This window comes from Gekko japonicus, unplaced genomic scaffold, assembly GCF_001447785.1.
Source record: "Gekko japonicus isolate JY-2015 unplaced genomic scaffold, Gekko_japonicus_V1.1 scaffold1763, whole genome shotgun sequence".
Taxonomy (NCBI): Eukaryota; Metazoa; Chordata; class Lepidosauria; order Squamata; family Gekkonidae; genus Gekko; species Gekko japonicus.
In genome coordinates, this window is record NW_015167588.1 from 143,496 (window position 1) to 170,220 (window position 26,725).

General features: G+C 40.8%; 1 protein-coding gene across 1 annotated transcript in view; it reads right to left on the reverse strand.

Annotated features, from left to right (window-relative positions):
• NDC80 (NDC80 kinetochore complex component) overlaps positions 1 to 26,636 on the reverse strand; it is a 29,707-nt gene extending 3,071 nt beyond the window's left edge. The window contains exons 1-14 of the mRNA XM_015413931.1: positions 26,504 to 26,636; positions 23,519 to 23,630; positions 21,098 to 21,214; positions 20,703 to 20,829; positions 20,023 to 20,195; positions 16,665 to 16,767; positions 13,273 to 13,362; positions 9,754 to 9,847; positions 4,753 to 4,859; positions 4,484 to 4,628; positions 3,594 to 3,799; positions 3,042 to 3,194; positions 2,360 to 2,449; positions 1,752 to 1,844 (exon numbers count right to left, since the gene is read on the reverse strand). Coding sequence (XP_015269417.1) covers positions 1,752 to 1,844; positions 2,360 to 2,449; positions 3,042 to 3,194; positions 3,594 to 3,799; positions 4,484 to 4,628; positions 4,753 to 4,859; positions 9,754 to 9,847; positions 13,273 to 13,362; positions 16,665 to 16,767; positions 20,023 to 20,195; positions 20,703 to 20,829; positions 21,098 to 21,214; positions 23,519 to 23,616 — 1,596 coding nt within the window. The 5' untranslated portion in view covers positions 23,617 to 23,630; positions 26,504 to 26,636. The remainder of the gene's footprint in view (positions 1 to 1,751; positions 1,845 to 2,359; positions 2,450 to 3,041; positions 3,195 to 3,593; positions 3,800 to 4,483; positions 4,629 to 4,752; positions 4,860 to 9,753; positions 9,848 to 13,272; positions 13,363 to 16,664; positions 16,768 to 20,022; positions 20,196 to 20,702; positions 20,830 to 21,097; positions 21,215 to 23,518; positions 23,631 to 26,503) is intronic.
• Positions 26,637 to 26,725: the final 89 nt, after the last annotated feature.

Sequence of the window (26,725 nt, forward strand, 5' to 3'; positions counted from 1 at the left end):
GTCTATCTTCTTCGTGGTCTCTGTGCATCACACCCTTGGGAGAATAGCAAGCAATAACTCTTACCTGGAGGAGGGGCCGAGGCCCTACACCTGCGCCGTCTGCAAAATAGACCGACCCAACGCCACACGACGAGTAGACCGGACATCAAGGGCATAATGCTTCACGAAGGTGAGCGGAGTAGCCCAAGTCGCAGCGTTGCAGATGTCCTCCAATGGCATCCCTCTCAGGAAAGCTGTGGAAGCCGCCACCGCCCTTGTAGAGTGGGCGCGAAGTTGACCTGGAAGAGGTCTCTTAGCCAAAGCGTAACATAGCTTGATTACTTCCACAATCCACCTGGACAGCGTCTGGGAAGAGATCTTCTTCCCCAGGGAGGGCATACTGTGAGCAACAAACAAGGCAGGAGACTGACGAAAAGACTTGGTCCTGCCCAAATAGAACAGCAACGCCCTCTTAACATCCAGAGAGTGCAATTTCCGTTCCTCTTCATTGGCAGGAGACGGGAAAAATGACGGCAAAACTATATCTGAACGTAGATGAAACTCCGAAACGACTTTCGGTAAGAAGGAGATGTCCAAAGACAACGACACCCCATGAGGGGAAAAAATCAAGTATGGTGGATCACACCTTAAAGCAGACAACTCACTGACTCGACGAGCAGAAGTAATGGCCACCAGAAACGCAGTCTTGAGCGATAACAACTTTAGAGAGCAAGTGGCCAGTGGTTCGAAGGGTTTTCCCATCAAAAACCGCAAAACTAAAGCCAAATCCCAGGCCGGAGTCGGAGAACGACGGGGAGGGTACAGGCGAATAAGACCTTTACAAAACTGTTTCGTCTGAGGATGCGAGAAAACTGAAAACCCATCAATAGATGGATGAAAAGCTGACACCGCAGCTAAATACACCTTAACTGAAGAAAAACTGAGTCCCAAGTCACAAAAAGTTCTATTTTTCCTTTAAGGCATTTACTAGCAGGTAACTGGCTGAGTATGTGAAGGATGCAAAGGGTTGTGTGATACCTAATAGTTCTGGCTGCTTCTTTTAGTGTGAAACAGTAGCCAATGCACACAGTAACCACTGCACACATTTTTATTGGCGTGATATTGGGGAAAGGAATTAAATGAATTATTCCACCACCACCCCCAACATCAAAAGGTATTTACTTATTTACTTCATTTATAGCCCACTTTTTTCCCAACTGAGACCCAAAGCAGTTTACATTATTTTTCTGTATTCCATTTTATCCTCACTACCCTGTGAGACAGATTAAGCTGAGAGTGTGACTGGTTCAAAGTCAGAAGGCATCCATGGTGGAATGGGATCCAAACCCCAGTCTGGCATCAGATCCTATTCTGCCACCAGTTTGGCGTAGTGGTTAGGAGCACAGCCTCTAATTTTGGAGAACTGGGTTTGATTCCCCACTCCTCCACATGCAGCTGCTGGTGTGATCTTGGGACAGTTACAAGTTATTTCAGAGCAGTTCTCGAAAGAGCTCTCTCAGCCCCACCTACCTCACGGGGTGTCTATTGAGGAGAAGGGAAGGGAAAGGAGATTGTAAGCCGCTCTGAGGCTAATTCGGGTAGTGAAGGGCAGGGTATAAATCCAGTTTCCTCCTCCTCTTCTTCCTAACTGCTACACTATGTCAAAAACCCATTTGATATATTTATAGATGGATATAATCCAAGTAAGCCAACAGCTGATCTGCCAGTGTCCACACTTGTCAAAGAACTTGTAAAAAAACTATTTCACTTACCCTCATCTTCTGCTGGCAAAGATCTTCAAGTTTTTGGGCTTCTTCCTTCAGCATTTTCACACAGCTGTTCTGGTCTGCTTCCATTGTTCTTACCTAAAAGAATGTGCTTTTAATTAAAAGCTATTAATAGCAGTAACAGGGAGAAAAACTCATCCTCAAGAAGCATGTAGTACTTTCCAATTCCAGCATAGAGCTATCCTTTATCTTGGGAGTTTGCATTCAAGTTATAGAGTATACAGAATATGTCCCAGCATGCTGTCCAAGTGCTCATCAAGTATGGGGGATCAAGCACCCTATCAGACATGGTTTCTGAAGATTCTACATTTCAATTAAAAAACCCTGGCCTACATGCAGACCAAAGTTTGAAAAATGCAGAGGCTGCATCTGCTGAACAAAATCAGAATGTAGCTAATAAGGGCATCCATGATCTGCCTAGCTTACTATACTTTTCTACTATCTATCCCCATTTCACTTACAGCCTACCTGTACTTAAGTCTGTAGACAACATGAAACCTCGTAAGCCTGCATCACAGAGCTGTACATAGGTTCTTGATTATAGTATATAATGCAAAGGACCTCTGATGGGACAGAAGTACTGAAACACATACCTGTTCCAAGGTATCCTCTAAGGAATTCTTTTTCTTGGTAGCATTAGCAATCTCCTCTTCTGTCTTGTTTATCAGGTGAATAAGGGGAGTCTGCAGTGAATGTACAAATCATAGAAAATCATGAATTTTTTGTATTCATAGGTGGAATCATGCTGGTTTTACAGCATTTTTAGAACAAGTGAAGCATTTTAAAAAGCAGAACTCATACTGATGTTGATAGCAGGTCCTACTCTTGACAAACCTGTTTATGAACACACACTAGAACAAACACACTATAATATTTGTTTATATAACCCACCTCTTTCCAAAAGTGACTTACAACATTTTCTTCTCATCTGTTTTATCCTTGCAATAACCCTGTGAGGTAAAGTTAGGCTCAAAGTATGTGACTGGCATATATCCCCTAAAGTTAACACACTTAAGACAAAATATGAACAGGTAATATACCACAGTATTATAAACCAACAGAGAGTACATTTCAATAAGCACAGTGCTTATAGCTGTTACTCTACATACCAAACAACAAACAATTTTCTACTTGCCCCTGACTGCAAAGAGCAAGCTGTGTATGTTTGGAATAAGTTATGTTGTCTTAATAAATTTCAATCTAGACCACGTGCTTATCTTAAGTTTGAAATTGCATTAAAAATGAGAATTTTCACCGTAACACATGCCAACTTACATGAATCTGAGCTTTGTATTTGACCAGACAACTTCGCCCTGCATCAGGATTAAACTTGATCTCAAAGTCAAAGCCACCAGAATTCTCTGAATTTATAGGAATTAGTTTCAGCTTTCGGGCCAGTTTATGGTAGTCTGCTAACTGGTTTTCAATCTGTTACAGAGGAAAGGGAGAGATAGAGAGTACACCTTTAAAACCTTGTACTATTTTCCCTTAAAAATTATATGACACAGTAAAAATTATTCCATAACCATGTATGTATTTGGTCTTTCAACATATAAAACCCCCTTTTCATATTGTTTTAAAGGGAGCGATTTAAACATTTCAGTAGTAATTTGACTGCTGCCTAGATCTTCATAGAATAGAGATCAGCTTTAGTTGCAGTGGTCCCAATCAAAAACATGTGTTGTTGCAGCCAAAGCAGACTCCAGTGCCTTGGAAACATAACAAAATTGACCAAGCACCACCCTGACTGGCTTGCAAATTCCTTGATCAAGACTAGGAATATATGTATGGTTGTTCCAAAAACTGTGTTTCTGTCAGTTCACGTACCGCTTCTTTCCCTCTAGCATAATTTAATTCCTCATTCCACAACTGATGCTGTTCTGTCTCCAGCTCCTTGGTTAATTTACTGACTGCCTGTTTCAATTCCTCCCTTTCACAGTTTAGTCTTTCAATATCTGCCACGGAGTACTTTTGATTATCACAAATATGCTTCAGACGAATGTTTTCCTGTTTTAATGCTTCAATTTCCATGGCTAAATTGAAAAAAAAAAGACAAAGATAAAACTTTGTTAGGAATAAAGAATGCCCCCCCCCAAAAAAATCTGGTAGAATTAATCTGCATTTTATTTTCTTGGGCTAATATTAGGATTCCACTTAAGCGTGTATATAAAAGTATCCTTACTTTTCTCACATTTGTGACTTCTTGAAAGGCATGAGAAGTTAACAGTATTATAAAAGGAGAGACATTTAAATCATCCAGGATTAGGGGCTGTATGCTCCCACATGAACCCGCCAGACTGTTCCAAACCTCAGAGGTTCTGCTCTGTACACGCCACTTTTAGAGGAAAGGCAGGTGCCACTATGGAGCATTCTCTGTTGTGGCTTCTTGTTTATAGACCTTTATCCATGCAGCATTCACCTGATTCCCCACACTTTTGTGTTTTACGTGCCATGTGATAACATTTTCCTTTGATCAGGCTTTTGCATACAAGTTGTGCTTATGCCTTCTGTTGGATTTTGCCATTGCTGTTTTGCTTATCAGTTTGAAAGTTATGCTCTTATTTTATTGTATTTTATAATTGTGTAAGCTGTCTTGAGCATCCCCCTAGTTTGTAGGCAAGAATACAAGTGTATTATTAGATTGCAGAATTTCATATTCTTTCAACCAAGAACTAAGGTTTTTTTTAAGTTATTGAGAAATAGCATTTTGGTCTCACCAGCAGCCTCAAGCTCTTCATCAATATCCTTTGACTTTTGACCAATATTGTTTGAGTGCAATTCCAGGTTAGCCATATAAGCCTCATATTTCTGAACATCTGCCTGTAAAGATGATTTCAGTTTCCGCAGGGTCACCAGGCGATCCTTTTACATTAAAAATTAAGAGAGGGAAGAAATTGCAACAAAATTATAAAATGTTTTACAAAAAGCAAAGGAATATTTTATACAGCTGTTGTAGTTGTCCCATGCCCATGCAGCCATTACTAACAGGTTCATTTTCTCTTTCCTTCTCACGCTTTGCAATCAACTCATTCAGGCTTTTTTCTTCGGCTTCTAGTGTCTCTACACGATTTTCAGCTACTTGAAATAGATCCTCTGAAAGAAAAGAAGTAAAACCAAAATAACCTACTAAACATAACCTACTAGGATGCAAAAGTTAGTGTTTGCTTTTGTAGATGCCCTTACAAATCCCCCCACATTACACTTATTTTATACAATAACTAGAATTAAACATTTACTGTATATAAAATCTTTCCTGCTGTATCTCACTGCACACCTTGTTCCCAAGTGTCAGGGGACCTGTAGAAACATAATAGTATATGATGCAAGAGGCTGCAGGCTGAGAGGAAAAGCCACAGAAACTGGGGATCTCTCTCTCCACAAGCAGAAATTGTTTTGAAAAACACATTTGGATCCAAGCCACTATATTTAACAATAGGGACCTGCTATCATCTTTTTGTCCAGAAAGACCAATTGAGTTGTATCCAGATTAAACTGGCACTTTCTACCAATTTCCCGGATTCCCCCCTCCATGTCAGGAGCATTTTGTTGAGATCAATGGTCCACAGTGGGGGGAGGGCAATAGGAAAGTTCCATTCTGCCACTGGAAAATTCAGTCTGGATTTAACCCCATGTTTTCAAATGATAACCACTAGGAATGTGTGCTCACGTATAGCTAGTCCTAATATATATCCGAAAAATACCTTATCTGTATTTTCTGAATATATTTGGGGGTCCTGATGGTATTTGGGATTTTCCATTACACTGGGAAATGGGTCCTGAAAAGTCCCAGAAATATTTCGGAGTAACCAGGAATATCAAGAGCTAGCGTCTGAAGGCTCCCAGGACTCTTTTCCCTTAATTTTTTCCCGTGTATCTGTGCCTTCCCGAGGCTTGGTATCAGCTTGTCATGTTGGTTTGGCTTTGATTCTGCCCTTTGACATGGGTTTTGTTGATCTTACAACATTGTGTTCTTTGCCTGAGTTGGTGTCAGACTCCCACAGCATCAACGAAGTACACACTTGCAGAAAGGTTTTACTTTATTTGAAGCTATAGGTGCATTAACAGGATCACTGTTCAGAATGAGGGGTGAGCAATGAGTATAATAGGTTATAGTACATTCAAAAAGCTGAGATCCAATTGCGGGACTTCCCGCGCGTGCCATTGGGCCTGGGAGCAAACGCTTCTAGATAACATAACATATCTGCTTCTCACGGTTCTCACTATGAGATCACCCAAGCAACTATTCGGCAGCAACCACCTGTGGCCTTGAGAGATATGGATGTTCCTGCAGCTAGGCAATTAAGCGCATCAACGGTTATACATGGGAAAGGGAAAGCACACAAGCGCATACCTACAGTAGCAAGAAAGGAAAAAAAAACCCTTTGGCAGCTTGCTGACAGTTGGTTTGTGTTGAGTTTGTGATTTGCAGTGGATTCTCTGATTTTACATTTGTTGGACTTTTAGCAGCAGCAGTCCTATTTGGTTTATCTTGGTTGATTCTCTGGTTTGATATTGGCTTGTATTTTCAGGTTGTACATTTGTTGTGTCAGGTTTGCCCAGGCCCCTAGCTAAGGTGGGGCTTTGGGGGGCTCTGCTCCCTTTCTTAAAGGCACAACCCCAGAAGATTTTCTTCTGTAAATGCTTTTTTCAGTCATTTAAAAACATTTTTTAAAGTAGTGTGCTACTTTAATCAGAGTGGGGTGCTGTAGTTGACTAATTCCTGCACTGAGCAAGGGGGTTGGAGTTGGTGACCTCTAGGAGCTAACTCTGTATCAAGAAGATGGTCTCCTTTAAGAGAGTTTTTCTGCCTAAGTGTTAGCTTTCTTGACTATAGAAGTCATCACCCCCACCTGTGGGTTATCAGAATTGTTGCTTAGGCTGGCAGAAGTTATTAACGTGCAGCAGCCGAGAACTGTCATCGAAAGTGGTTGACAGCTTGCAATTTAGAGATCTATCCTAGTAACAGCTTTCTTTTGGCTAAATGGTTAAGAACACCTATGTAGAACAGACAACTTGAGAAGACTCAGAGAGAGAGGAGACGGCCTCGAAGCTCTCTTCAACTTCTACCCTGCTGCTATGCTTCTAGAGACTCTGCTAATCAGGAACGCCAGTTGAGATGCCAAAGCTATCCACCTGATAGGAAAAGTAGTGAGTAGAATAGCCAGCTAGGTTTTTTGTTTGTTTGCATTCCTTGCTGAACTGTATAATTCTTTCTCCTATGTGTTGTTTGCCCTTTGTTTTTGTAAATAAAGTTTTATGTGTTTTTATACAAATTGGAGTGAGTTTACTGGCTAAACCCAGATAAATATTTCCAGTGTCATGCCTACCATCTACCAAAATTTATCCCACCCCCCCTTCTCAGTCTGCTATTGTCACACTTTGCGGCTAAGATTTGCAGAAGCCTCTATGCTTGATTTTAAAAGGCTCGATTCCACAGTAGCAGAGTCATGATCCTCAGAATTCTGGCTTTTCTTTCTGCACAGAGAACCTCAGCCCCACCAGAAAAGAATTTGCCCCCAAATCCTCGCTATGGGCTTGGGCTTGCCACGTTGCCCCAAACTTCTTCTGGTATTCCTGGTTCTGCATTGGCTCTTTGGGCTTGTTAGTTTTATTTCCTATGAGAAGTTTTTGCCTAGTGGTTGTTTTGCTTCTCTTGTGGCTACTGAGAAAGCACAGCAAACAATGAAGGATGGCTGGAGGCACCTTGTGCAGGGGTCCACAGAATTGGCTCTTATGGTCCAATTCTCTTGAAATTTGGGGTTTATTAGATAGACAGGCATCAGCAGCTCTGCTGCAGTTTTGGTGCCATTTGGTCAAAAAAATACCCCCTCCAGCCCTCTTGAAAGATTCCACATAAGGAATAATAGAGCCAAATAGTATTGGAATCCCAGGGGGGGAAAACCCAGATCCAAACACCAAACTGGTATTTGGAACCTGAATATTTTTTGGCTCCCTGATATCTGGATCTGAGAAATAGTAATGTTTTTCAAGGTGCACATCCCTAATAACTACCCATGGCTAGAATGCAATCTTCAATCATTATAAACTCTGTATTAAAAACTGCATCATTATGTGTCTTTTCCATATCCGGATTTTGTATTCTGGTTTGATTCAAAATATCTTCTCAGAGATGGTCCTTATATACATCCCACAGATAAGGATTTGAAATGGCACAAACTCGTAGCATAGTAACAAACAAATTCTGTAACATTTCGTTGAGGGTGTAATTTCTGCTTCCTCTTATTCCAATAAGCACCATCCTCAAGAATATCTCTTAATTGGCAAGCTTGTCTGAAGATATATTTCACCCTCTTTGTCTCTGTTTCTGCTATCTTTGTCATAAAACATTAAAGGCCTGTGTCCTGAGTTGGACCTAAAAAGGTGGCAAAAGCTTTTTAGAAAAGGCTTGTGGAATGCTGAATTTGTAGTCTAATGCACATGCAAAGCCTACTCTGTATAAAGGTTTACTTTAGCCAGGTAGACAATTTGCTGCAAAGTTTACTCTAGCTATTCTTGTAGAAGTTACTGTTGCAAAGAAACCAAGAGCTAGTCACACAGTGATCAAAGGTATATTTGGGGGAAGGCAATATGAAACAGAACTATTGCCACAGATTCTGTTTTCACTGATTACTTCTCTCACAGGTATGTAGTGCTCATCACTGAAGGCTTGAAGAGATAATGGTGCTGAACTCTTACAAACACAATTCATTATGGTTCTTGTGAGTGTTTTTACTTCACTGTGCATCACATGTACCAAAGGCTCTTCTTTCTGGAACACTCCAGTGAACTTTGTGAATAAGCGGGCACTCATGCAATAAAGCATCGCCTCTGCTTTTATTGTCTCATGTTTTAAGAGGTTAATTATGTTTGTATATGTTGTGGAAGATTTCACCAAATCACTTTTACTCTTAGGAACAAAGTCCTTAAAGTACTCCATAACTGAACTAAAAACAATCTGTCTTCTCACTGGGAAGTCGTCATGTTTCTCCCACAATGCAGTAATGAAAACAAAAAAAACACAAACTGTATTCACAAAAATTAGAAATACTGACTTTACTGACCTTTTTTTAAAAACTGACAACTTACTGACCAAGACGAAAAAACTGCCTTTTACTGATTTTACTGCCCATTTCCCACCCCTGAAGATATTTCAGGGTAATAAATAACTGAGAAATTCCACTTCTCCATAGCAAAATACAGCAACATTAATGGGTTCTAATGCATTAAGAATACCTTCTTATCCCCCTAGCGCACCCCCTGGTTCGGAGCCCTCTCTCTGAGGGCTCCTTAGGATCTCCGCTGGCGCGGGACCCCCCCGGGCTGTGCTTGGGCGATCCGGCTCTGGGAGACGTCCCAAGAGCCGGTCGCCATCCGCGCCGCCGAAACCGGAAGTTCGCATTAAGAATACCTTCTTACTCATTTATGCTTAGTCCACAGGGCCTTCTAATAGAGCTGTAGCACGATTGCCTATAATGCTGATGGTGTGCTTGCAAGCCTAAATAAATTTTGTTTTCCTAATGAATTCAGTTCACATCTGATAAATATTCACAGGAAAGTTCTAAGTCAGACAGCTAGCTCTTTTTCTGGTAAAAGAAAAATCTACCAAGATTAGCAGATCTGATTAGTGTGTAGAAAGGAAATTAAAAGGAGGAAATTCCCAATTATGTTGTACTGAAGATGCAAGCATTTGGTTTATTTAGTAAAACCAATAAATGACAAGTCTAATACAGATCCTAGTACTCCATTTCCAACAGCACCAGAAAGCACAACAGCTCCAATATTAGTTTGTTGACTATCAAGACAGATTTGCAGGTAAGCATGCACACACACTATTTCTTTCAAAATAACCTTCTGAAACCCAGTCAAAGAATCCTGGAACACCTAGTTGATACACTAGGAAAGAAAGAGGTATGTCAAATGTGAATATTAATATTTAATATTCTACCTTATATTTGAAAGATACATTACTATTGAAAAACCTACTTACTTAATTTTGATTGTATTTCAGCATCAAATTCTTCATATGTGTCTCCACCTCTCATAAAGTGGTCATAACATTTTATGGAATAATCCAAAAACAGCTGAGGAAAAAATTACACAAATCTGTTGGATTTTAGGATTTTTTTTTTTAAAGGAGCAGAAACTAACATTGAATTATAGGTCAAATTTGCAAAATAATTTAGATGAATGTTATTCTCAACAACCACATTTTCCTGAGTCAATAGTACATTTAAAAAAATAAGAAACAAAAGCAAAATTAATCAGAGCCAAAACATAATTCTGAATAAACATAAGACTTTGTTTTTGTATTTTGGAAAACACTGCAATCCTAAACAGAGTCAAAACTTTCTAAATTCAATGACCTTAGAAGGAGATAGTTTGGTTTTGGATTAACACTGTAAATCTGGCCCGGGAGGGGAAGTAGGGGACTGGTGCGAGGGCATACATAATGCCTGGCCCCTTGTGGGGAAAACTCTTGACAAGGCGAAAGCTGCCTATAAAGCGCAAGTTGATAAGAAACGTACTTTGGGGTGGGAGTTGCATCCAAGGGACTCTGTCTATGTCTCTACTAAAAACATTAAAGGCCTGCAACCCAGCCGAAAACTGGGATGGAAATACGTGGGGCCTTTTCCACTGGTTCGGAAACTTAATTATGTAACTGTTGAATTAGCCTTCCCCCAAAATATGAAACATCTGCATCCTGTTTTTCATCACAGCCTTTTAAAAAAGGATCTGGGGCCCAACGTCTGGCGGCCACAACGTCCCCAGCCACCTAGTGACCCTGGGCCCCAAGGAGGCCAGGCTTGCTGCCACAAGGGACAGGTCCTTTTCGGTGGCAGTTCCTACCTGGTAGAATGAGTTCCTGGAGGAGATCGGCCCTGCGGGATCTTTTACGGGAGCTCTTCCGCCAGGCTTTTGAGTAGGAGCCACTGCCGCCACTACCACTTCCACCACCGTGCGACTGCAGAGCAGTTTCCCCTGGTTGAGCTGACTGGCCATCTGAACATCGTGGCCTATGGCATCCCCCCCAAGTTGATCCCAACATGATATGCACTAGGGAGTATTTTAGTCGTTTATGCATCCTGTGAGATGTGCATTTTTGCCTAAATTGTTTTAACCTGTTTACTTTTTCTTGCACTTTTGTGCCTTAATTGTTTTAACCTGTTGTAATTTTATTGCACTTTTGTGCCTTGTTTTAACCTGTTGTATTTTTATTGCACTTTTGTGCCTATGTAAGCCGCCCTGAGCCCGCGTGCGGGGAGGGCGGGGTATAAATAAAATAAAATAAATAAAAATAAATAAATGATGGTGAATGGCAAACATCATTTTGAAGTCTCTCAAATCTTGGACTCGAGGCGGAAACAGGGCCAACTGTATTATCTCATTGAATGGGTAGACTTTGGGCTGGAGCATTGGGAGTGGGTGGAGGCTTCTGACGTTCATGCCCCATGGCTCCTCTGTGACTTTCACGAATGGTTCCCTGGGAAACTGGGTGGAGGGGGGCCTTCGGGGGGGCAGGATGTCAGCTGAGGCTGCCATGGGATGGAATGTGTGGGTTGCTCTTCTTGTCTCCCTCCTCCCTTTCCCCCTTCAGCTGCGCTCTTTTATCTGTCCAGTGTCCTTGAAGGTTTTACTCTGCCTGCTCCTAGCGTCCTGCTGGGAAGTAACCGTTGCTTTTTGCCCACGTCTTCAGGTGCTTGCCTACTGGCTTTACTGTATCAGGGGGTCACATATGAAGGGGGTATATCTGAAGGTTCAAATCATTAGCCCGCCATTCCTGATACAAGTGTTCATGGTGTCCTGAGTACTAGCTCTCAATAAACTGAAACTTCTGAAGGAACGTTGTTGAGTGTCTTGACTGGGAAGCCTGACACCTTGCTTATAATTCAGTCTTAAAATCGCATATTCAGTTATTTCCTTTTCCTAATCCCATAGCAGTGTTCATACGTGCAGATATTGGAAAAAAGTACATAAATTTGCAAAGAAATTTTTAAAATGTAAGTTAAAGGAATTTGCTCATGACTTTTCTTTCTGCTTCCTTTTTCAAACATGTTTCTTGTCCTTATGGCTGCAGAGCAAGTTGTGTGCCTGAAGGTGCTTCTATATCAATATTATGCACTAACCAGAAAGAACCTTCCATTTTAAACCAGAAAACAGAAGGGAATATAAGTGAGCTTGCAATATATCCAAATGTCCGGGGTGGGACAGAGCTCTGGCTCTGCAGCGACGACCCCCAGTGACCTGTATTCGTGCCGACCGTCCTGCACAGCTCTGGACCCCTCCCGACATCTGGAACTTAACCAGGGACAGTGGGGAGCTCTGGAGTGGGGCATATGGCAGCAGCAACCACTGAGGCAAGCCGGCAAGTGAGGGAGGCGACAGCCTCCATGAGGAGCTTGCCAAATGCTGTGGCAGCAGTAAGGGATGCAGCCCCGGGAAGAGAACCAGCTAGGAGGCTGGGAAATGCAGCAGTCACTCTCTAGGCTGCCACAAAACTGCAGGGAAAGACCAGTGAGGACTGAAGCTGGCTGGGAGACTGCTTGAAGCTGATGGTGTCCAGCCTTCTCCTCCAGCCTTCTCGGGCCATCATGGCCAGTGTTGGCCGAAGCAGGTGATTGGAGGAGGCGGGCCCAAGGACAGACCCTGGATCCAGAGGGCCAAAGGTAAGGGAACCTTAGGTGTTGGCAGGGAGATGGACCAGTAAGAGCATAGGGTGCAGAGGGGTGGATGCTGGGACTGGAAGACTGATGTATGGACAGAACCAAGCATGGAATAAAAGGTCCCATGCAACAGGCTGGGGAGAAAATAGAAACAGGCGACTCAAGGCCGCAAGAGGGTCACGTCCAGTGGGGGAGGGGGGGAGGAACCAGGTGGCACAACCCCCTCCCCCTCCCATTCTGAGGCCTGAGAAACCTTCCGTAGGGCAGGGGCACAAGACAGTGGAGTCCCAAGCGGCAAAGTGGCCACACGTGGGGCTTCACACCAAAGAAGGTGGAAATGGCAACTTGTGTAATTGATAGGGACCGGTTTTGTAGAGCTTTAGAAAATATAAATAGAGGGCAACACTATGACTGAAAGGAGGGCTATGGATATACCGCTGGGCAATTTCCTATGAGGTGGGCCTGAACTGAAAAAACTTGTATAAGGTGCTAAATAGGAAATTATCTCCAGGTATGGCACAAGAGTCAAAGCTGGGGAACTTGGGTGGATGAAAATAGCAGGTCTCTTTTAATATTCTGGTAAAAATATTTATTCAATACATATAGCTGCTCAGTTCCTAAACACTCAGATCCTGACATCTTAAGACAGTGATTACTGATCACTCTCTCTGCCTAACCTACCTCATTGGGTGGTGGTTGTGAAAATAAAATGGAGGGGAGAACTCTGTTCAGGCCCACTGGGGCCAAAAGTGGGGTGTAAATATCTAAAATATATATATACAACTTTTGAATCATATTACAAATCAGCACACATACTGCAATTCAGTAGGAAATTATTAGGATACCTTGCTATGTACAATTCCATCTTCAGTCTCTCCTCCTGAGATCTGCCCTTCATCAAATGATGGTGGGTTTTCTTTCATAGCTAAATACAGCTAGATTACACAGAGAAATGTGTAAGTTAGTAACATCCCTATAATTATTTCTGAAACTTAAGCCTTATTTATTACCTTATTTTCTTAATGGTAAAGCACTCTTTTTACTTATAATTTGGCCAACAGTACTATTAGTAGGCATATGACGGTCAAACACTGAGAACAGTGGAGTTCAAGAACCAAAGACGAAAATGTGTATTAAAATGTTTTAAAATATTTAAATGGTCATTTGTTATATAGGTATACTTTCTCGTTGTTTCCTTTAGCATTCCTGTAACTAAGGGGATGGCAATCCCTATCCTACTTCTTCTACCTAACAAAATTCAGGTAGCCAATTTCCCCTTCTTTAGTCTTCAGCTTAAGCTAGCAGAGAGAGCATTGCTAGCATTTCTTTAAACTCTGTTCAGGCTTTTCCTCATCTTCGTCTAGATCTTGAAGACACTGGCAAAAGATAAAGCTACCAATTTCCCTCTGATCAACACCACTTGAAGATACTGAAGACACCAAGGTGCTGCACCTGGAACAATCTACTTCCTCCTCAGCTGACCCTCTCAAGCATCCAGATCAAGCTTCTTCCTTCAGAAAGATCTTACCACTGTGGTAACATCTAGCCTAGAAAACTGCAATGCACTCTATGTGAGGCTACCTTTGTTCAGAACCTATAGCTGGTACAGAATGCTGTAGCCAGAATAGAGATGTAAAATTTCCAGAAATTTTGAAGCTTGGAAAAAAACCCGGTTTTCCCCCCGTTTTTTCCGGGGGAAATTGGAAATTTTCAGAAAAATTGAAAAAAATGCTACATTAGCATTTCTTTTGTCTTTTCTAGATTGAAAGTCATTCTGTTACTTTAGGAACATTAAATATGACTATGGACATTTTTACTTGGCATGAAATTATCACAACTAGCATATTAAAAATATAGTGTATCCAAACAATTATTACAAACAGAATACCCACCCACATGTAAAAACAAAATTGAAACTTTTTTATTTTCTTCTGACAATCGCACCTTCTAAAGGAAAAAACGCATCTTGTTCTTGCATTGGAGAGTTCAGTTTGTAACCTAGGACTTGCTTGTCCTCAGTGCACAGAAATTAGATCAATCTGATACCATATATATATATTAGAAATGATTTGGAAAATATTTGAACACCTTGTCTTAAAATATTTTATTCATCATGTTAAAATAAAACGTTCCATAATAATTTTTTTTCTTTTCTTTTTTCAATTTTTCGGAAAAAAACAAAAAAGCTTCAGGAAAAAACCGGGAAAAAATGGTTTTTTCCTGAATTTTTCCGGGCCTTCACATCTCTAAGCCAGAATTCTGACTGCAGTGGGTTGTAAGGACCATATCACTCCAGCCTTGTTCCACCTACACTGGCTCCTGATCAGCTTCCATGCCCAAATCAAGGTGCTGGTATTGACTTCTAAAGCCCTATACAGCTTGAGTCCAACATACAACAAGGATCGCCGACTCTCACAAGAACCTACCCACTTACTGTGGTCATCTTCTAGAGTTCTTTTTTGGGAGCCCTTGCCAACTGAGTCTAGATGAGTGGCAACCCAAGAAGAGGACTTCATAGTCATGGCACCAAAATTACGGAATTCTTTCCCCTGGGAAATTTGTCCCCCTCAATCATTGTTTGCCACCCATGGGTTGGCTTAGCTTTTTGTTTAGCATCCCCTCACTGACCCTCCTGCCCACTTATGTCTTTTGTTTAATTGTTCTTTTTAATTGGTTTCATAATAGGCATTTTTAAAAGCTTGTTTTAATGGTTTTTATTGTTTGCTGCTCTGGGGGCCCTGAGCTGGGTGGAAAGGTGGAATAAACAACATTTGTCCTCTTTTTCAGCTTTCTCTGTTGCCTTTGCCAGCAAGTGCTGACTCTTGCTCTTGGCACTCAAGTGACTTATCAGCTGACTCTACTCCTTCTCCTCTCAGACCCCCTCTGTTTAGGCTGAAGATGGTCTCTTATTTTTCCCCCACCAGATCTTTTAAGCAATCAGAGCTACTAAGTCTCAGGCCCTCACTTTATTGGTTCTAAGCTAAAAGCCAACAAAAGTGGTTAAACCATCTACTAACTGACCAACCAGAAGCATGTACTTTAAATTTTTCTGTCTCATACAGATACAGAAAAGTCTCACTGAGAACCTCAAAGAGAAAGTTGTTCCCTTGACAATAGTAATTATGTGTCAGCTCCATAGCCAGGCAAGCTGCACACATATTTTCAGGCTGACAGAATTAAAATCACCTCACATTTACCTCATAACTTTACAATTTTAGTATGAAACATTTTAAAATTCATAACTACCCTATTTATCTGGATTTTTATCCCACATGTGCCATCAAAAAAAGAGGGATCCACCCTAAATCTGCATACAAGTTAATTACATGCAGTAAAAAAACACCTTTTTTATAGATAATATTGGTTTTGGTCAGTCTTTCCAAGATACAGGCAGCGGCGGCGAGATCGGTGGGGCGACCCCTGGTGGCCAGCAAAGTGCAACATCGAGCGGTGGAACGGATGACAGCGGAGGCGGAAGGCGCGGTGACGTGGAGGCGCAGGCACGGCGGAGCCAAAATGGACGTTAGCCGCAGCCGCCAAAAAATGGAAGACCTATCCCTAGACGCCAGGACGAAAGCACCGACCCCGAAGACCGCCGGAAGAAGTAGGAGCCGAGCCGGAGAACAGCAAGCCCCACCACCTGGGTGCTGGTAGGCAGCCCCTGCCCCTGTACCATGTGGCCGTAGATAGGGAAAGTAGACTTAGACTTTGTATGTAAACCGCCCAGAGACCCTTCGGGGTCAGGGCGGTATATAAGCCGAATGTATAAATAAATAAATCCCTCAGTAATTTTTGCTGAAAGAAGCAATTTCTATCAGCAGAGCATACGTTCTTCACTCTCCCTTTCTGTTGAAATACTCTCTCCACAAAATGCTGTTTCTGTGGGACAGGGGACCCTCCTCAGGAACAGGGATGGGAGTTGTAGGTCTGCAATCAACTAAAGTTGTCCAACCCTCTGTTCTGTTCATGGAAATCATCCTCTGGATCAAGCCATAAGACTTTAACCACTACAAGATAGCCATAAAACTTTATGCTGCAAAGAATCTAACAGCCAGAACTACCAGATTAAAAATATTAAATTTTTGAGCCTCAAGTTTATAAATTCTAAACTTACCAGTTTACATACTTATAGCAATTATGTTTAACAATTAAATTTATAGCTGAGTACTTTATAGCAGTGGCAGATCATCATACACAAAAGATATCTGGAAAACCTTTCTGGAAGCTTTGTGGTTACCTTGACACAGTCTATCAGCCAGACTAAAGCAGCTACAATTTGAGGCCACGTGTGTGGTGCTCCCACTGTGCACATAGAGCTTTTTGACAGTGCAAAGGGATATCTACAAGAAAAAGCACTGCAGTTATGGTACAACATTTTAATTAAAATTGTTACATGGTATTTTATAATTATGTTGATCTAACTTGTTGTTTTTAATTGTACTATATTGTATTAATACTGCTGGAACCCGCCCTGAGCCTGTGGGATACAAGGCCAATAAATTAAAAATAAATTAGTAAATTAAATAATTTCTATACATCAATTTAAGGTTCATTTATCAGTATGGTCAGGTAGGAGCAATTGCATTTCTTCTTTCTGCATCAGCACATTCACTCAAAGGACATTTTTCTGTATCAAGATCTTAAAATCCCACTTGAGTGGAATTCATTACAAATCACAAATTGTTCAAGGACGCATAGTGAAAGAATGACTAACAGGTTGGCAAGACTAGCTGCCAAAATGTTTTACAATTTTGTTCTATTAAAGTTAATGCTTTAAAAATATGAAAACAAGTAAACCAGATACACATAAAAGGAAGGGGAAACATTTCTTAATTTTTGATGAATATCCACAGATTTCTAATCTGAGTTGGCAATCCCATCCAGGTCTATTCAATATTCTTAGGTTTGCACTGTTAATTAGTACACTATATATAGTAATTATTTGAGATGAATTTGCCAAGAAGCTTGGGCAACATTGTTTGGGATATATGTCCATCTCAGCAGCTAGAATTGCCAGACCTATATACCTTGGTTCTTATCCTGTAGATTGGATTGGGGAAAAGGAATGAATGTTGATATTTCAGGTGTTAAGTGAAAGTTAACTGTAATTATTTTAAGTATGATATTAGGTTTAGCTTTGGGGGGTGAGGTGGTATAAATAGTATGTTAAAAACGGGTAAATCAAGCCATGTAAGTAGCCCTAGAGACTGCAATTTGTTGCCTGGATTTAAACAGAATTATTTATTTTTGCCCAAAAGGTTTATGGGGAAGATTCTGAAAGAAAAAATATCCCCACATAGAGCAGAATTTCTCTGGTCTCACATCCTAGCACCAAATATAGATGATTGCCTCAATTCTATTTACCCATCTCAGTCCATTCCCTGGCTGCTCAAAAAAAAACCAGTGGAATGTATCCTAGTTTTATATATATAGACAGTAGACGAATTGTTACAATGGTACGGCAAGGTTATTATCTATTAAACTGAATCAAAACCCAACTTGAGAATCTAACTGTACTACTGAATTGGTCTCCAAGGAACTGATAATACAGTGGCTTTATTAAGAAGGCAATATAGACCAGAGAAATCTAAGTCAGGTAGAGTTTCCCATTATTGCATCATGGAGTACTTTAGATTTACAGTCTTCTAGGCTAACAGTCAATCTCCCCCTACAAAAGCTATTTTCCCTGTTGGGGTAAAAATGTTATAGCAATTCACTGTATTCTCCACTTTAAGAAAGAACTCTGTTTGCAAACAATGTTAACTTTCATACGTTCCCAACAGTAATATAGTTCTCATAGATTCCTAAACAAATACGGATTGAATCCATTAAAGGTATTTATGAAAAACTTCTGATACTGAGAGAAACACTGGCAGTTCAAGAAAAGTACATTGAATATATGTCTGAAAAAATCTCAGAATTCATGTTAAATCAAATAATGACAAATTAAATTCCTCTGGGCATAGAGCAGGGCTTACTAGAAGAGTGTGCATGTGGGGGGGCTGTGAATTTCCTATATTGTGCAGGGGGTTGGACTAGATGACCTTTGGGGATTCCTTCCAGCTCTATGTTTCTATGTGAGTTGAAAGCTGCTGACTGCTCAGAAGATCTGATCCCAGCAAAATCATTTTACAATTCGGGGGTAGTCAACAAAAAAAAATTGAAATACAGATTGTTAAAATATGTTCAACATAGCACATAGATCCTGTTCTCCTTTAAGCCTAAGTGTTCCACTGCTCAAGAGAAGTCCAAATTGCAATAACTAACAGTACCTAAATATAGGAGAACTTTTATTTTAGCACAGGGGTGGCCAAATTTGCTTAACGTAAGAGCCACATAGAATAAACATCAGATGCTTGACAGCCGCAAGACATGAACAAATATTACACATTTTTACTGGGAAATATGCAAATTTACTTTTTATTAACATTAAATGAGACTGCCAAAAATAATAACAAAAGGGGGTAAAAGCAGATATTGATAATGATATTTGTCCAATGCTATTTGTTTGCTAATGATACTTAACTTCCCCAGCCGCCCTGCTGGGAGCTGCACGGTATGTGCGAAAGAGCCACATGTGGCTCCCAAGCCACAATCTGGCCACCCATGTTTTAGCATTTTGTCACTTTTTGCCATCAGCAATCCTTAAGGTTTGTTACAAGTAAATTCTGTCAAGCATCCATCTTTGCTCTTGTCATTCCAGGGGATAACTGTGTAGCCCACATGTTGCTGTGCCGTATTTACTATTAAGTAAAGAAGCTTATTTTGGCCACTGTAGAGAAACTTATGATTAATATTTAAGAAGTCTTGGAGCAATCACCTTCCCTTCCTCTCCTCAACAACAGACACCCTGTGAGGTAGGTGGGGCTGAGAGAGCTCTGAAAGAGCTGTGACTGACCTAAGGTCACCCAGCTGGCTTGATGTGGAGGAATGGGGAATCAAACCCGATTCTCCAGATTAGAGTCCTGCTGCTCTTAAGCACTACACCAAACTGGCTCTCTTAATATTTAGGGTACAATCTTAAATACGCTATCCCAGGAGAAAACTACACTGAATAACATAAAATTTACTTCTGAGTAAACCTGTTTAGGTTTGCTCCTTACCCTTTTTTGTAAGGAATAACGGTGTATATTGCTAAAATGCAACTTTGTAACAATAGTCATTGAGACCAGATCCTAAACGATAAAGGACTTTTGTAATCCCTTTGATTTAATCAATTTAACTACAGTGTATTGCTGCTAGAAGGAGGTCAGTTGATCATACAATAAAGACACTGAGGGAGATAAATTAATCTCAAGCAAGAGGTCATTGTGTCACATGTTACATTTTAATGGCTAAGTATATTATTTACTCCTGCTTCCTGAAAACTGGGACACTTTGGAAAAAGAAAACTTGAACAAAAAGCAACTGATCAATGCAATATTACCACCGTTCAAAAATTAAGTGCTTACAACCAAGTGCACTAGTCAACACAAGAATTTAGTTTAGGAAATTAGAAAAAGTGTTACAATGGTCATCCCAGAAAGTACTCTAAGTGTGTAAATAATTTTCTTTCCTATTGAAAAAAAAGAAAAGAAATCTGTCTTGGTACTTACCCAAGCTCTCTAAAAATCCTGGGGATTTCTTCTTCAAACTTAGTACTAGGGAGCTCATAAGAAGGACACAGTAACCCAAAAATAAAACTGAAGATTTTCACAAAGTCTTTAACAGATGGAGCCTGAAGCGACTTCACAGAGACATTGGGACCATATCCATATGATACAAGAAACTGAGGAAACAGACAGATGTATTACCATCATATATGAGCAATTTCATGCTAGATTAAAAAACACTGCAAAACCATTTAATTACCTAAAACAGGATTGCCATCCAATTCAGAAATCTTAGTCAATCAAGCCTATAAATTCTAATAGATATATTAATCTACCTGCATATGAATAAAATTATTCTGAAGAAAACCACATTTATTCTGAAGAAAGCCACATTTTTAGATTACATACACATGTTAACATGGGAAGCATCCTTTTAGGGCCAAGCTAAACTTAACCTCTAACAACACTTGGGTTGTGGTTCCCCTGACGTGACTCACAGAAGTGAGTGACATAACCTCTAGCTGGGTTCAAAGAAAAAGGCTTTGCAAAGATTGCGCCTATCTTCTGTTTTGTATTAAAGTAATTCATATTTTTAAAGAGTACCCAGTTAAATTAGGGTTATTAACTTAGTCAGTGAAATGTTGTAGCTCCAACCAAAACAAGAAGTTTCACCAGTTACATACATCGCAGAGCTGCCGGATGCACTGCTGGATGAATGCTTTGTCATGGAGTGGCCTAGGTTCCTTGATCTTCTCCATACTCCCAAATACACCATATTGGCTGTTCCGTAAACTTCCAGGTCCACTTGTTCTGGAATCAAGATGGCAAGGTAACTGTAACATTCTTAACACTTTTTAAAAATCATACAAACAAACCTAATTGGACACAAAAGAAGTTATAAGAACTTTTATCTTGTGACACAGGCTTATAGGTACGCTATTTCATGCTTCTGATCTCCATTGTTAGATAAATATATCTAGGCTCATTTTAGCCAAAACTGTGGCAAGCAAAAGCTGTTCAGTACTTTAAAGTTATTATGCACAAGTTCAAGTTGAAGGCCTTGAGCCTGCAACATTACCTTTTACCAAAAAAGCTGGTTTTTCTTTCAGATGCCCCCCAATTGCTAGTTTTTCTTTCTGATGTCCCTGGGGCATGCTTTCCCACACTTGGCTTTCCAAAAGTTGTCCGGTCTTGACTGCAAAGAAAATAATATTTATTTAGTTAGCTTACATTATTTATAGGCTGCCTTTCTCACTGGGACTCAAGGCAGATTACACAGAGTCAATATAATCAATAGGATGGGACTTTCAATAAACAATGAGATAGTATTTGGGTTGTAGAACCAACCAAAGTCTAAGAAACATAACTGAAGCAAAGCATAAGTGCTAACCTGATACATTAAATGATACAAGATTTCATAACAGGATTCAATCTACAGCAAGCTATACACAGTAGTATAGGCCACAGTCCCTAATAATTTGTCCAAGTAACTTTGTGAATCATTTTGTACAGAACTACCCTATCACCTGTGTAGAAAAGCCCTCTTAAATCATTCTGTTTTGCGTTCTTTGTGGAAAGTGAGGATAGTGGGAACATTCCTGACCTGCTCAGGCAGACCATTCCACAGAGGGCATATGTATGGGCAGTTACTGATTTTGCCCATTTGCAGATTGGTCCCTGTTCAGATGAGTGAAGCTGTCATGGAAGAGGATCACAGATATGGGGGTCCAAGGCCATGAAGGGCTTTGTATGTGATACCCAGTGCTTTAAATTGAGCCTGCTACTGATGGGCAGCCAGTGGAGAAACTGCAGAATAGGATTCATATGCATACTTCATCTAGCTTTCAATAATAGCCAAACTGCAGTATTCTGTACCAGCTGGAGTTTCCAAATTGATTCTGAGAGGAGACGAATATATAGTTCATTACAGTAGTCTTGTCTCAATGTCACCATGGCATAGATCCAGGTAGCCAGATCAGGTGTATCAAGGTAAGAAGCCCCTTTTCAAGATAAACTGAGTTGGAAGAAAGCCTTTTTTGCAACTGCATTAAATTGCTTCTCCAGCAATAATGCTGAGTCCAGTGTAACCCTGAGGCTCCTAACTAAGTCAGCAAGGATCAAATAAACCTCATCAAAATTTGTAAGCAAGACCTCCACTTCCCAAGCAGCATTACTTCTGTCTTTCCAGGATTAGTTTCAATTTATTTATACAAGCATTGTGAACATTTCATATCCTCTTCATTAAATTCTCATTAACAAATTTTCAAACGCTGAAAGTAAAAAAAATTAGCTCTCACCTTTAGTTAGGAGTATATATTGACTTACCAAACAAATTCTATTTGTGTCTTTACTTAAAAAATGTACCTGCAAATGCAATCTTCTACTATTGCCTTTAAAAATAAAATTCCTGTCATCATTAAAAAAATATCTCCAATCTTTGTATCTGTCTGGGCAGATTTGATTTAAGTCAGTAAGACTCAATTTAAATCATGGTTTTCTACCTAAAGGCTCATTCTTGCTGGCCTTAATATTTGCAACCCAGATGAACGTTTCATTTTAGTATAATAACTTTTCAGGTTAGTTTTAGTTATATCAGAAAATTAATGACTGGTTATTTACCACTTGTGAAATAGATAATTATGAAATCATTGCAAGGTGAACTATCTCCAATCTATTAGGTTGTTAATCATTCATATTTGAACAACTTTTCTGCTGTACTTTATTGGAAGGATAAAAATAATAATTAACAATAAACATTTAAATTGTTCTATTTAACTAAAACAATAACATTATATAGCATATGTATTCTTGTATTTGCTTAAACATCCATAAGGATACACTCACAAAGATCTCAAGATTTCTGGAGTATTCTGTTCAACAAGTTTCACTTTCATTTGTACTGCTTGCCCCTTCCTCCTTACACTTAGCTCTTAATATCCCCTCCTTATCCAACGTATTCCATCCCAAACAACCTTATACTCGTTGAACTTATTGAAATTTAGCACTTAAGAGGTAAGGGGTTGATTCTGTGTACATATATTTGCAGAGGACCAATAGGACTGAGATCTCTAAACTCTGTATGTTTATTTTATAACATTTATGCTTTGAAGAAGAGGCATGTGATCTCTGCAGAAACAAATCCACAGTTTTGAGAACTATAAAACCAAACGGATTAATGGAATTCATTTACCAAAAAATTTAAACATCGCATGAATATACAGCCACATTTTCTTAAATAGAAAATTATCTTTAGATTTTCCCTCAAAACTCCAATTTAAATAAAAAATCCAATTTAAAATTTTAAAAATCCGATTTATTTTTTTAGAAAAATAATAATTGATTTTTATCCACCCTGGTATATGCTGATCCTTTCACATTTTTTATTAGGTACTTCAAGCAAGTGTCAGATCTCCACAACACCTTATTTTCAAAATTCCTACTTCGGAATTCACTTTGTATTTTCTCAACTTGAAATCCCATCACAAAAAATATTACTTACGGTTGTGGGGTATGGAGGCCCATCTTAGTATCCTGCACTCTGAGAGGCTGGATTGATTGTCGGCCACTCATAAGGCTGGAACTCAAACTGCGGCTCATTATCGTAGGGTGAACTGCAAGGCAATTTGATGCTACTTTCAAACACTCGTTTTACACACACTGAATTCTGAGGAGGGCCTATATTATCACCAATTATTAGGAGGGGGGGGGGAGAAAGACAGAGAAAGACAGACAGACAGAGAAAGATGGGGGACCAACAGACAAAGAAGCAGAGAAAGACAGAGGGGGAAGAGAGACAGAGGGCAAGGTGAGAGAGAGGAACAGAGAGAAAGAGAAATTCAGAGGAGGGAGAGAGAGAGAGACGGGGAGAAAGACAGATTGAGAGAGTTAATGGTCACAGTACTGTTACACCAACTGCTTTATTTACAGCAAAGGCTAACTAAATTTAACATGAGTCCTGGCCAGCTTTTACGGAGGTTGTGTCTACCCACAGAGTCTTAGTGATAGAGACAAGATGGGTGTTTTTCCAAAAAAAATTGTCTTTTTACTGAGCAATATTAACGTCACATAACAGCACATACACACAAGATAGTCAGTCTCACTTTCACATGCACTCAAGTTCCTTTAGAATTACAGAAAGATATCAAAAATAGTTTCTCATTTACTTGGAGGTAGGTAGGTATTTCGGTTTATACTCGCCTGTTCGAGAAGTCTTATCTGTTGCAATGGAAGAATAGGGAGAAAGTAATACCTAGGGGTTTAAACTAACTCACCCTTGCTAGAAACAGCCAGCAAGCATAAACCTCTTTGGCTGCAGTCCAAGAGATCTTAATGTAGACAAAGGGATTGTTGGATAGAAAGCTGGACCTTAGGGGTAGTAAAGAAGATAGAGGTCGTGGAGAAGGGAGGTGGCTAGCAAAGACCTAGGGCAGTGATGGCGAACCTTTTAGAGACCGAGTGCCCAAACTGCAACCCAAAACCCACCCAAAGCAAACCTCTGCCCCCTGCACCCAAGCCACCCATGGCCTGGGTGCCTTCACCCACCCCACCTAAAACAAGCCCCTGCCCCCCAAACCCCCAGCAACTTACGCTTTTGCTGGCAGCGGTACGGCAAGCAGGGGCTTAGGCCCCGGTTGCCCAACGAATCAGCAAAAAAAAAGTTTTAAAAAAGTAAAAAAAACCCTTTCGCTTTCAAAGCAGGGAGGAACTCTGCGCTGAGGCGATGCTGTGCGTACCCACAGAGAGGAATCCAAGTGCCCACTCTGGCACGCGTGCCATAGGTTCGCCACCACAGACCTAGGGTTTGGCCTTTACTTTTATAGTTGAATCTACAGGTGGGTGGCACCTTGCCAAACTGTAATCCCACCTACTTACAAGTCCATCCCATAACTTCCCTCATTGGTGCATGTAGAAAGGGGGCAGGTATTCTATGGGTTGGGCAAATATTTGAAATTCTACACTATCTCATGGAACACCATCTGGCCAGGTGTGAAGTCTCAGATTCCTGTGTCCTCTTTGAAGTACAGATGAATCTTGGCTTCACCAGGCGAACAAGGTACCATCAGCAGAAAACAGTGATTCAAATGCAGATCAGGTCCATGTTCTGCGTGACATCTAGTCTTTTCAGTAATGGGGGAATTTCTTCTTCTTGGTTGTTGCCTCTGCCCACAACGGCTAACATGTGCTTCTTCTTCCCATGAGCCTTTGAGCTGATTGTGTGCAAGCTACCTTAACATGATATGCAGGCAAGTGTTCCCTATGTGAATTCTCTCACAGTAGGTGATGCAAACAGCTTCCTTTGGCCTATGGTATACAGATGTGTGCACAGTCCATGTGTTGCTTGTGTAAACAGATATAAAACCATAAATTAGTCCATTTCTCAACAGCACTTGGCTTACATATTTGTTAGAGCTAACATAAAATGTCACAGACTACTTGTTGCATGTCACCACCTTAGAGCCCCACTGTTCACATTTTTTCACTTTTGTATCTAAACTTATACCACAATCAAGCGACTAGTCTTTTTAGCTTGTCTTTAGACAAAATCACTAGATGCCCCACTTACACCCCCATCAGAATCCTAGGGATGCCAACTTCGGGTCGAGAACTTTTTGGAGACTTGGGGGAGGGGGTGAAGCCTGGGGAGGGCAGGGTTTGGGGAGGGACTTCAACGGGATATAGTGCCAGAGAGTCTACCCTCTAAGCCTCCATCTCCCCCCCCCCCAAGAGAACTGGAGATCAGTTACAGTTCTGGGCAGTGTTCCCTCTAAGCCGAGTTGGTGTGAGCTAGCTCACAGTTTTTTAGCCTCCAGCTCACGCATTTTTGTCTTAGCTCAGGAAGGAGGACTCCAGAGCAAACTGATTTATGCAGAAACCAAACCGCTTGCTCACAACTTTAATGCCAGTAGCTCACAAAGCAGAATTTTTGCTCACAAGACTCCACAACTCCTTTATGTATATTTTTATTGTTATATTCGTCTTATTGTTTTAATCCTACCAATAAAATGTTAATGAGGAAAAAAAAAAAAGACTCCACAACTTAGAGGGAACATTGGTTCTGGGAGGTCTCGCCTCATCTGGCGTTGTCTATCATGATCCCTATTCCCGCATTACAGTTCCTGACTAGAGAAGCTATCGGCGGGCAATGAAACCACCTCACGCACCGAAAAAGAAGGCGGCGACAAAGCCAGAGCCCGAGGGAAAACCGGAGCGGCCCAACAGGCATCAGTGGGGTCTTCGAAAAGGTAACTGAGCCACCATTCATTCAAGCTTAGTTGGCCCCCGCAGGAGAATGTGGTGGAATGGATGGCGGATCCCCCCACAAACAGAAACGAAGCAAAACAAAAACCCTGTGAGGTTGGCACCCAGCCCCGCCCCGCCCCGGAGTGCCGCTGTCCATTTCTACCGCCTCATTTCATTTTTCTGTATACGTGAATCAGGAGTCAGAGAACCGCGCGTCGAGCTAACGCAAAAGCCTCTGACTGACCTTCGTCCCAATAGCCACAGTACAACGCCTCTGAGGCCGTCCAAAAGTGAGAGGGGTTCCGCCGCTGCTCGCCTCACTCTGTCGCTTACCGCTTTCTATGGTTTTCAAAAGTGCCCGCCAACCAAAACCGTCAACAAAGGCGTTCCCTCTACTGTGGAAGGGAGTGGAAGAAACCGAAGTCACGGCGGGGGCGTCACTTCCCATCTATACCGGAAGTTAGTT